This window comes from Motacilla alba, chromosome 3, assembly GCF_015832195.1.
Source record: "Motacilla alba alba isolate MOTALB_02 chromosome 3, Motacilla_alba_V1.0_pri, whole genome shotgun sequence".
In the NCBI taxonomy this organism is placed as follows: Eukaryota; Metazoa; Chordata; class Aves; order Passeriformes; family Motacillidae; genus Motacilla; species Motacilla alba.
This window is the reverse complement of record NC_052018.1, coordinates 82,203,860-82,216,215: the sequence shown is the minus strand read 5'-3', so window position 1 is coordinate 82,216,215 and position 12,356 is coordinate 82,203,860. Positions and strand designations below refer to the sequence as shown.

The 12,356-nt window shown below is 36.6% G+C and overlaps 1 protein-coding gene across 12 annotated transcripts in view; it reads right to left on the bottom strand.

Moving 5' to 3' along the window:
- Window positions 1-227: 227 nt before the first annotated feature.
- PLD5 (phospholipase D family member 5) overlaps window positions 228-12,356 on the bottom strand; it is a 180,032-nt gene continuing 167,903 nt past the window's right edge. For all 12 annotated transcript variants that reach the window (XM_038132620.1, XM_038132615.1, XM_038132612.1 and 9 more), the window contains one exon: window positions 228-11,373. In XM_038132620.1, the coding sequence (XP_037988548.1) occupies window positions 11,138-11,373 (236 nt within the window). In that variant the 3' untranslated portion in view covers window positions 228-11,137. The remainder of the gene's footprint in view (window positions 11,374-12,356) is intronic.

Below are 12,356 nucleotides of genomic sequence, written 5' to 3'. Positions count from 1 at the left end.
CCCATTGCAGAAGTGCCAGTGGTCTGGCAGCAGTGCCAGCGCTGCTCAGGCTCTGCAGAGCCCTGCATGGAGGCACCAGGTGGTCTGTCAGTGTTACCTGGTCTGCCTTTGGGGTGGGTATGTACAGAGGACTGGGAGCCAGGGTACTGGGAGCTGGACAGTAGGGGCTAAAATCTGGGATTTTGTGCTCATAGAAACAAACAGACAAACAGAGAATAAGAAAAGCATCGTGTACTGAAACAAGATTCTTTATTTCAGTGCAGTACAAAGAAATGGGAGTTACTTTGCTTTGAATGAAAATACTGAACCTAAAAAATGGAGCAGATAAAATACGTTTGTGTAGTACTAGGAATCCTTGGATATCAAAGCAGTGAAAAATGATCTCTATGATGCTGCAGCATTAAAATCAGTATTTACATATCTTTAAATTAATTAATTACTACCTTGATTTATGTTATATCATTGGTAATAACTTAATTTCCAGCAGTATATTACCACTGACAATGCTGTCTTAGCCATCAGTCTTTCAGGCAGTGATTTCCTTACATTTAAACTGCATTGGTAGAGAAGCAACACTCTGTACCAAGCCAGCTTTGCAAAACATCAGCAAAATCATTCTCTTCTCTTTTTTCTTCCAGACAAATGAATTTGATCAATTTTGTTAATTGCATTGAACTTTGGTTATGAATAATAATACTGTAAACAGTGGGCCCAGTTCACAATCAAGTAACATGAACTATTTGTATTAAGGTCATGAGTATGAACTTTAAGTATTGTTTAAAGAAAAAAAAAGATTGCTACATTGTCATCCTGCAGCACCAAAGACAGTGGCTGCTCAGGATTGCATTTTTTCAATTACACCTTGCATCAGGACAGGTCATCTGTTTTCCTAGTAAATGCAGATTTACGTTTTCAAAGGTACAAAAGCATACCAACACAGTGACTCGCAGCAGACTCAATGGCCCCATTTACGGATTCAGGGATAATGTTGTAATTTTTTTTAATAAACATTAAGTACACAGGTATTGCTGTGAACCAAGCCCATTGTCTAAAGGAAGCACATTTCTTGCCAAATTAAGTCTTTACATAAGAACATGTTTTTATAATGGATTTGAATAGCTGCTGTGCAAGTTATTAAAATCATGTGTCTTGCAGCTTGCACTTTGTACCAACACAAAAAGGTGGATAAACATGCAGTAAAATGTAGCATTGTTTAGAAAATAATGTGTAAAAAAACCATTCAGTATCTTATATTAAAGCATTTACACTGCATAGGCATTCATATAAGGATATAGTATAATAAAACTTATCAAATATACAAGCATGCAGCAGTTGCCTTATATTCACAGTTCTAGAAATGACCACACATTGATTTCCTCAAATATAAATTGGATTATCCAAAATAGATTTTGCAGCCACTCTCCTTGCAGTGGCAAACTATGTTCCCATGTGCATTGCAGATACTGACCTATATAACAGGCCTAAGCTATGCCGCTGTATTGTACACATCTGTGATAAATACTGTGTTTTGGAATAGGAAGGATAATGAGAAGTGATCCCTACTTCTCATAGCAGAACTTGGAGACTACACAGTGCTTGAATTGAACAAAATGTATACGCATATTAATTGTATTCTCCTTAGAGAGTAATGCTGTAACCTTGCCACATATCTAGCTACTGCATAAGCTGGCCATGCAGTTTTCAAAATAAGTTTAGACAGATTTTTCTATTTGATATTTATTCCATCAGAAGAGGTATAGTAGGAAACATATAGTACACACCCTTTTTGCTCTGCAAACTCTACACAGGACTCCTGATACTTTTAGGTTGTGTTGGGAAATAAAATGCAGTGCCAAAGTCACACTCAGAGATTTAAAATACATTTGCAGAGAGATGGTCTTTCTTCATTTGCTCTTTTGAATGTGGTGGTGTTATATATGATGGTGAGCTTGGACCATCTTAACTGTCACAAGACAACAAGTACCCAGGTTAGACCCCTTCTGTGGCCAAATGCCATCTGGAGGATAAAGCTGACTACACGTGGCTTGAAGTTGTCTGTGGTTTTGACTCGCTTGTTGTTGCCTAGCTTGGCAGGTTAACCTGGAGTGTGACTCCAGGCCAACAGCAAACAGAATACCTGGAGGCAAGGCTTCTGTTAGTTGTGCAAGGTTTACAAAATTGAGCTCTAGATCCTGATACAGGTTTTGGGAGTGGCAAGGTGAAATCGGACTGAAGAGTACGACTTTAGACCCTTTCCCTGTCCAGGTATTTCTTCCAGTAGTGCCTGCACTCTGCTTTTGCCCTGATTTCCCTTGTCTTCATACATAGTAATTTGTGTGTCTTTAAACAGTGTGTGCATGCACTTCCTTCTTCTGAGCACTTCAGGTAAAGCTAGTGGGGGTAACCTTGTAGGGTGTTACAGCACCAATAATGCAAGTTGCAGGGATTCATACTGGTGTACAAAGCAGCAGCAAGGGATTCAGAAACAGCATTCAGGAAAGGACAGCTTGAAAAGGAAAAAGACAGATGAGGCAGAGATGGTGGAAACATTTGCTAATTTGCAAAGTGGAGTGTAAAAAGGGAAGAAAAGTGGGGCAGTGATTGCTGCTCTCTCTATCAAAAAAAAAAAAAAAAGAAAAAAAGAAAGGTAGAATCCTCTCTGGAATGTTTCATTCAGAGAGAAACACTGCCCTTTGTTTTGTTTTTTAAAATGAGCTTGGCCACATGCAGTGTGTAAATGACAAGGTGAGTAGATGGCTTTGGTGTGTGCTATCAGAAATGGTGACATTGATGTCCCTCTGTGCTGCAGCTAGGAGTCCACTTTGGTAACTCATTATTCTGAGTCTCTTTGTGTGCATATTTGCATTTTCTAGTAAAGGACATGTGGCCCTTTCCAGAAAACTGTACTATTTCCTGTCAGCCTTATTTAAGAGTAGGATAGCAGTGGAACAATTAATTGTGCTAGAGACGTTCCAAGCTCTTCTAGCAAAGATACTAATTTTTCCTTTGAGGACATGTCTCTGAGTGTGTGTGAGGAGCCTCAAGTCTGTATTTGGAATCTGATACAAGGACATTTGGAATCTGAGCTAGATGGGGGCACTTTAATGCTTTTATTGTATCAACTAGCACTTGGAAAATGGGCTTGCAGCTTTTTTTGGTTGGCTTACTTGCTGCCACAGATGTTGCTTTTTTGCCTGTCTCCAGACATGTTCAGTAAGATCTCTGTGGTGACATCTGAGGACACAACTGCTGTGAGAAGTGACTGGTTTTCAATGATTATTTGGCAGTAAGATCTGTATGAATATACACAGAATCCCATTTTTTAGCCTACCTTTTAAATGGTATACATTGAGAAATGGACAAAAGACTTTGAATGCAGAAACCCTTGTACAGCACATCAAAGCAGTTCTCTGATTCTTCCCTGCATCTCTGCATACTGAGAGCAGCAGTTCAGATGTGGGGACTGTCCATAAAAGTAAGAGTTTTGGTTTATAAATTCCAGTCTCATTAATCTGAGGTACTGCAATAGCCTTTCATTTACCTTCCCAAGTCTCATTTGTTGGCAAAAATGAGAATGCCTCCTGGTTTTTATCCTGATTCCTTATGTATTTTAATATTTGTATTAGGTTCTTTGGATTCCTCACTGAACCTGCCCTTCATTTTTCCTTTTCGCAGGGAAAATTCTTACAGCCTAGTTTAGAAATGTCTTTGAAGAATCTGGAGATTATTAAAAGCAGATGTCACAACTGTCTTGAGCATAGTGAGAAGGAGGAAAAGGAGCTCTCCTGAGAAGTCTGACAGCTTGCCACAAAGAAATTGGTACAAAAGCTGTGAGCCCCAAGTTCCCACAGAGATGCACCATCTTGTGAGAATTAATAGAAGTCAGGTGCGTAAGATCTTTGCTTCTTTTAGAAACCTTATCAGCTCTATTTCTAGTAGCAACCTGGCCTATTCCATCAGAAGAGGGAATGTTACCTGCTTCTTCCACCTTTCTTACATAGTGAGGAAATTAGCTCAATTCATAAAGATGAGGGGCATTTGACCTCTCACCTTTTCATGCTGAAGTTTGCTATGCAATTCAGTCATTGCAAATCTGGCTGTGTGGTAAAGAATGGTTCATTCTAGAATAAAGCAAGTTCACCAGAAGAGGTATTTTTATCATCAGAAGAACCTCTACCTCATTTAAAGCTTGCCAAGCATTCTCCCCACCCCCGCCTTCCATCTCTTTTTCCAGATTTTGCACGTGTCTTTCCAGGTCAAGAATTACATGAGGCACCTGGAATTATGTGCTTTGTTATACTTCTAGTATCTCATTAGACGAGGGATCTCTCAAAGGGCAAGAACATGTTGAACAGCCAGCAGTTTTCAGAAACAGCAGGTGACTAAAAAGACTTCATTTTCTTTGCTACTCAGGCCATGACAAATGTCAGCCTGGACTGGGCTGCTGAAGAAGTCGGAGACAATAAAAGGACAAGTTAGATGAGAGGAAGTCCTCTGACCTTTAGAAAGAAACAGCTATCACTTTCAGAAGCATACTGCTTTTTTGTCAAGTTTCAAGTACAACACTGAATACAGGTACAGTGTTACTTTTAGAAATACAAATAAGGAATACTTGCAGAGTAATTGAAGAGATTATTGTGAAGTAATTGAACATTGAGATCTACTAGATTGAAATCTACTAGAAAGTACTTGTTAGCAAGTCAGTCAACAAAGAGTTGGTTTACATACTTCCATTTGAAGAGCTTCTCATTTTACATTTTTTATGCTGTTTTGCTTAGACACTACATATAACAGTGCATGCCTTGAATCTTTAACAGAAAGATTCCTTCCCCATTAAAACCCCCATTAAGTCCCTCAAAGTTTCCATTTGAAAAAATCATTCTAGCTTCTAAGTGACTTATAAACTTTATACAGTTAGCTCTTCTGGGAGGATTCCTTTTCCTCATTTGAGTAAGTCAAGTTGGATTGCCTTATACTTGTGCTTTGTTTTCACCAGTTTATCAGTAATTCAGAATGGAATCTGTCTGATGACAGTATTTGTACATTGAGAGAACAAACAAATCACAAGCAAATGCCGCATGTGATGTGAAATTTGCAGGCGTGTGCTACGTTGTCAATTTTTTGCTTATATTACACTAGAAACTTCTAATGTCCAAGGAGGAGTCCCATTTCAAATAGTGCTTTACTACTTGGTACCTGCTGGACAGAAATCAATGGACTTTTATTCATGCTGATTTCTTTCTGCTAAGCATAAGTTCGTAGTTGTTCAAGGTTCCTTCCTCATGCTGAAAACAATCATGGGAGTTCATTCATATAAAGATGAACAAGGAGGATGCATAAGAAACACGGGATTTTGCAGAGAAAGGAACAAAATAGAAATGCAGTCCAGAGCTTTTGTGTCAGCATCCAATCCATTAACTCAAGCTGATCCAAGTTAGTTTGCCTCTGGCTCTTTTTGCCCCTTCCTCTCTACCCTTACTACATTTTATGCTGTTACAAGAGGGATGGATTTTACTGTATGAGATTCAATGTCCACCATGTGCTCATGCAACACCACTGTGATACATGTAATTCATATTGTTCACTGTTGTGGCCATGCAACATAAATTGACACAAAATTATCCTCTGGAATGCTGCAGTTGACAGCTATTTTATTATATTCTGTTATGGTCTGCAGCCTGAATTGGCCATCAGCCTTTTTTCTGTTCTTAAAGGCAGAATGATCATGGTTATTTTACAGGGTTAAAAAGTTATTGAGTCTTTCTGTAAAATTGCAGTGTAGAATTTATTGTGAACAAAATAGAGCTGACAACATTACTATAGCAGAATAACTTGTACCAGAATTAAATTACATTCTTAAAATCTATTTTTAACAATGTTTTCAGAAATAGGCTGCCATAGTTTGATTTTTGTCCTACATGTTTTTGAACTGTAGGGACCTGACATTAGCATGTTAATGCAGTTTGTATCGTGTGGATATGTAATGCAAATGTGTTTTAATGAAAACCCATTTTAAGTTACTGTCTTGAACCACTCAATACAGCTGGATTATTTTCAGCTTCTCTGTAAATTCCTGATCACAAGGTAATTCAAACTAACAATTCTCACAGACTTTTCTTGGAAGCCCATGCAGGATTAATCTAAACAGGAGGTACAATAGAAAGCTCCATTTCATTATAGGACCGGAGTTTATCCATTGACTTCAGCACCCTTCAGAGTGTAAAGCACGTGAGTTCTTCTTTTCTTGTCTAAACTATTTTGAATGAGGTCTCTTTTTACATGCTAGTTTGGCAAGCTTCTAAGGCATTTGTGCAAAGTGATGATCCAAGAGCAACCTGATTCAATACTGAGAAATTAAGAAATAACATCCAGCAGTAATTAAAGTGAAAAACTACAGCTAAGAAAATCAATCTCCTACAGTATCAGTTGAGCTGCTATACCTTGCAGTGTTAGAAGTGGAGCAGTGTTAGGAGCGGTACCTTCAACTCAGGAGGCATCATTGTGAATTTTAAACACACCAAGGATTCCTTCTGGTTTCTTTACATAGATTGCATTGGAATAATGATGACTGAAAAACCGTGGATATGTGACAGCTGTAGGTAGAGAAAGGGTAAGAGTGGAAGAAAAACACAGCACCAGAAATTACCATCTGGAAACATACTAAACATTTAGTCAGTGTATTTGTATTAAAATGAAGAGTTAATTTTGAAGACCAGAAAGGTTTGAAGATAACTTAGTGCATTCTATAAGGTCATTCTCAGGAGTCAAGTGTATAATCATCTGAGACAGGGATAATTAGAACTTCACACTGAAAAACTGGAAGAGCCAGCTGATGTTTTTACCATCTTGATGAGAGTGCATTGTCATCACTCTTTCCAGTAAGTACATGCTAAAGTCACAAAAAAAAACCACTATAAATTTTCTAGATTTTTTCTTAGATTAGGGTTAACTTGAAGGTAACAGAACTTATTTGTTCAGTTTTTATGTGTGCAAATCTCAACAAAGTAGTAGAATTTAGGTAGCTGGTAATATAGCAAATAATGGGTAGGTCTTAAAAATAGCATTTGGAGGCTTTTCTACTTGTTTCTCAAGCTCTCTTCTGAACCACCGGCACAGTTTGGATTTACCAGGAGGAATACCTGGCCCTACATTGGGTAAAACCTAAATTTGTTCCTGTTAGGGTACAGCTACAGCCATTGTGCTGTAGCACATAATCCATGCCTTTCTGGTCTTCAAACAAGAGATTAGAGTAGTTGTGGATCCTAGTTCATGCTTCAGGCAGAAAAAGTACCTGGCCCAAAACAACGTGAGACTTAACATGCAAGATCCGGAAAGTAGCAAACTGCGTGATATTTGGACTTCAACCTGTGCTTACAGGAATTTCTGTGATTATGGTTTTGATAGCAGCCAGATATTGGGAGAATTCAGATTTAATACCTTGGCAGGACAGAATAATTCAACTGTGCTATAGATTATTGGATAAAGAAGCCAGGAGTAAATTGTGAAATTTAGTCCCTTGAACTGGGATTGGATAAAAATATTTCAGTTTAGGTGTGCTTGTGGTTTGGACCAACATCTTGCAGTCAGTTTTTGTCTTTTTGTGACTCTAGTTTTAGGTACTAAACTGTAAAAATCACAATGTCTTCTTATTCAGGAAGTTTGCTCTATGCCTCAGTACTAGATACAGGATCTTTAGCAGGACTTCATGTGAGGAACAGTTAAACAAAAACTTGTATGAATAAGGCACTAGTAAATGTTTGCAGCAAACAACAATTACAGTCTATATTCTTTAAGAATAAAACCGTTCTGTTTAGGAAATTGCCTTTAATATGACAGAGTTATCAATGCCAGTTAGAAGGGCCTAGAGAAAGTGCATCTTTTGGGTTATGCCTGTGAGGTCTGTGAGAAACCCCTGAATGCAAATCCCTGTTTAATTAGGAAACAGCCTGTGCAGTGGTGATACTCAGGAGATTAGAAGCAAAAGGAAACTAGTTTTGGTTCTGATCCCTGCTAAACTAATGTGAAATCACTGTAATAGAGTTGCTTCTGATTACAGTGGTAGAAGGATCTGAAGCCAAAATTGAGGCTGTTTTAGCAAATCCAGTAACAGCACTGGCCCAGGCCAAAGAATTGGCGATAATCCCCTTATACGGTTTCAAAAAATAATCTGGTATTTTAATTTTCCTATTTGCTGAAGTTCAAGGATGCACTTTGTCTTTTGGCTAATGTAATAGGTCAAGGCCTTATGTACTACTTTGGAGCTGACACCATTCTAAACAGTTATTACAGTATTGATCCATACTTTATAGCAAATGAAATTTGAATCTGCCATTCCATTTATAGGATGGCTGGCCAGTATTTTGCATTGAAAGTTGTTCAAAACCAGCCAAATTCTTCCATTCATAAAACCAAAACATACTGCCACTTTTAAAAAATACTTTTATGTATCTGCTCTTTGAAGGAGGTCATTGAAGCACCAAGAATCTGTTTATCTAGCAAATAAGAAAATATTTGCAAACTAACAGATCTTGTTATATTCATGATCTGCATTTTCCTAGGATCTGTCCAGTCGATGGTCACTCTGATTCCATCAATAAATCCTGCTTTGTAAACAGCTTAGCTTGATCATCTGACAAATTGTGTTCCACTCAGATCCTCCATTTTTTATACAAGATATAATTAAAAAAACTTAACACATTTGCAGTATCCATAATGCAAGAGGGGGAAAAAACCCCTACATTGACTGATTACTGTATATTATTGCCATTAGGTGCTACAATTAACAACTCCAGGCAGTGGGGTTTTTTTGTTTGCATGAATAATTTTGTGTTTTATGTAAGGTCATGGTATTAAGTTTATCTCAAACTTCAAGATCACCCATCCATAGGGACCTGAGAAACTGTACAACTATCTCAACCAGCTTTTAAAAATGTGGTGGGCTTTTTGTTTATTCATTTTGTGGGTTTTTGACTCACATGACTAAAGTTATTGGTGGTACAACTCGGCTGAAATTTTCATCAGTAATTAATCTGGACTAATATTAATTTGTTAAACAAAACAAAAAATCCAAACAAGTAAGTTAAGTTCTGGGAATCTCTCTCCCATACATGCTATACATACTCTAAATTAAATAGAGAAGGAAGAAAATCCAGAAATTTCTCCTCACAAAGATCTTTCCTCATAGCAACACAGGAAAACTTTTTCTTTTAAAACACTTGTTTCTTATCAGTATGCCAGATTATATGCTTTTCTATGTGTGTGTGAGACTAGTACATGCCATGTGTTTATCTGAATATCAGAAAATGTTATTGACTATTTGAGTTGTGCAAAATATTTTCTGTAAAAGCTGTATTTCTGTAAAAGCTGGCAATCTTAAAAGTTTTTTTTTGATTTATCATTCTTTTCAGTAAGATGATATAAATATTTGCAATTGCAAAATAAAAAATCTTTGTCAAAAGTGTGCCTTTTGGGGTCATAATTCATCTTGTGGGGTATCTCTAGCTGACACTTTGAAGTTGTGCATATGTTAATTTATTAAAATTTCCTAAGTTGCGCTCACTGTGAAATAAATTTGAATTTTTTTACCTTGTAAGTGTAAACTATGTTTTGAAAGTCAAGGTGGGTTTTTAATTCTTCATAAGATTAAACTAATACATTGGAATATGGTTGGGTTTCTTTCTCTTTTTGCCCTCTGCTTTTGAAGTGTGCCTTCAGGAGATGAGAAGACAAGTCATCATTTTGGAAAAGGTTCTGTGAATATTTAACAAAATGCAGAATGCACTTTGTTTTCATGGCTGTGTTTCTTCAATGGAAGCAGAGGCATGGTAGTGAAACATTTTTATTATGAAACTATGCTATTACATCTCTGACTGGAGAAAAATTTGTCATCAAACATTTATGTGTATTTCTTCAAAGAGTAAATTCACACTTTTATAGAACAGTTGCTTCTTGGTGCAACTTAGTTGTGATTGTAGAGGCACACTTTTGACACCAACTAAAACTGTGGTCTAAATGAAGGCATCACCTTCTGTCCATGCAGGTGTATTTACCTATATGGATGACATTTTAACAAAAAAATGTCACTTCACAATTTTTATTACTTTTGTAAGTAGAAGTTAGGAAAGCAAATTCTTCAGGTGTAAAAATCAACAACATTACTGTATGATCATTTAACAACAATTACTGCATGATTTTGCATAACCCTTGGCCTTTCTAAAAAGCAGTATTTGATTTTGAGATGTGCATTAGTTTAATAATGAGCCATCACCTATCTGCTGACTCACACATGATAAATACTTGACTTGGGGAAGAAATTTTCTTCAGATTACAAAAACATAAAAAAAAAAAAAATCAGTTCTAGGTTTTAGCTATTAACCCAGATATTTTCACTGTTAGATGAAATGTATGTAATTGGAAATAACTATTCTGTTGAAAGGAATCCACAGTACTTTGATAAAAAATCTGAGAGGCTTTAAGGAATATGACAAACTTGATGAGGCCAACCCCAACCCCTCAAAAATTTCTCATACTGTTAGGAGATGAAAGAATTACCAGTCCTGTAACTCCAATGTATTTTAAGGCTAGTTAGAAGACATGGAATAGTGATACTCAAAGTAAATGCTCAAAAACAGTAAGTATTTTTATGACAGGGTAGTTATTTGAAGGGAATTATTTATATGGGTGAAACTTTGCTTATTCCTTTACATTTTCTATTACAGTAAACCTACCATCTATCTGTACGTCAATAACAACTCATCTTAGAATGCCATTTCAAAGCTCAAATCTTCATTTTGCCCCAAGGTTTGCTCTAGCCAGGTTGGCAATTGGGGAAAGTCCTAAAACAGAAACATTGACACATGCTGATAAATTCAAATGTGGAACATTAAAATTTACATGGAAGCGGATATGACATTCAGTGTCAGAAGTAACAAATTTGAAAGTCTTAAATAATCCATATAGAGAATATAGGTTAGACAGATTTAATATAAGTGTGCTTTTTCCTAAAAACACCCCCCCAAACCAAACTTCTTTTTTTTTTTTTTTTGCTTTTTCTTTAAGTCTTTTGTCTGTAAATATGAAAGAAGGCTACACCCCAACATAATTCTTCATTCCCATACTAAATGGTAAAATAGTCTTTCTAATTCACATTGCTCATGGAAGTCTTATTTGAAGTTCCTTTATTGAGTTTGTGGTTAAAGCAGTTTGGGATTTTTGTTGGTTGTAAACTTTTGGCATAATGTGAATACCAGTCCCTTTCAAAAACAGCCTTGAGTTGCTTAATGATGCTTGTGCTGTTCCCCGCGTCTGCTTGGTTGATAACAAGGCCAGCTCCAGCATTCTGCGTAAAAGCATTTCCTACCCAATCAAAATTACCTGCAAGCAAAGGCAGGAATAAACAGTGAGTTTCTAACATTAGAAAAACAACCAAATAAAAAAACAATCTCCCTAAAGGCAATCCAGAATGGAACACTACCATTTTCCCCAGCACAGAGATGGAAGTAAGTTAGGTTTTTTTAATAGCAGCAGGAAAAACAAAAGCTCCGATACATACCATGAGTAGTAAAGATTGTTCCTGGAAGTTTTAACAGCTCTAAGTCTTCAGAAGTGAAAAGAGGTTCTTCTATTTATTCAAAACTAATTTGTTCTTCCTTTTACATCTATTACATTATTACTCCATTTACTTTCCTCACTGGCCTTTTCAGTGCTAAGAATGATTTTTTTTTTTCTTCTGTATAAACAATTCAGAGTTGCAAACCAGTAGATATTTTACAACCTACCTGTTGACAGATACTATTTGAGGAAAGAAAAATAGATTTTACTGGTTTATGCCAGTTATTTCAATCTTTGTGGAAATCTAAGGTAACAAATAGGCACTTTGAATCCTGGGGATAGCAGGGCAAAAAGGTTAATTGGACTAATGGAAAACAGGTAAATCAAGTGCTTCAGCTACTTTTTTTTTTTTTTATTTCACTAAAACTGTAAGTATTTTAAATTATACACTTAAAACACATGCAGTATTTTTGACAAACAAGGCTGTAACTTCAGCAGGAAACAATAAGAATTCTAAAGTTATCAAGGATGGTAAACTGAAACATCATCACAAGGGACAATTTTTCCTATGCTTTCAAGTAAAAAAACCCCAAACTTTTGTGAGGTGCCACACAGTAATTTTACTTAAATACACTTTAACTCAAAATACCAGTTAGATACATACCTAATGTTAGGAGGGTGTGTGAAATGTCATTATAGTAAATGGAGTAAGGCTTTGGATGATGAGGATGAAGAGCATCTGTACAGTATTTGCCAGGATTGACCATAGCTTTAGTAATAACATGGGGAAAGGAGAACACTCCATC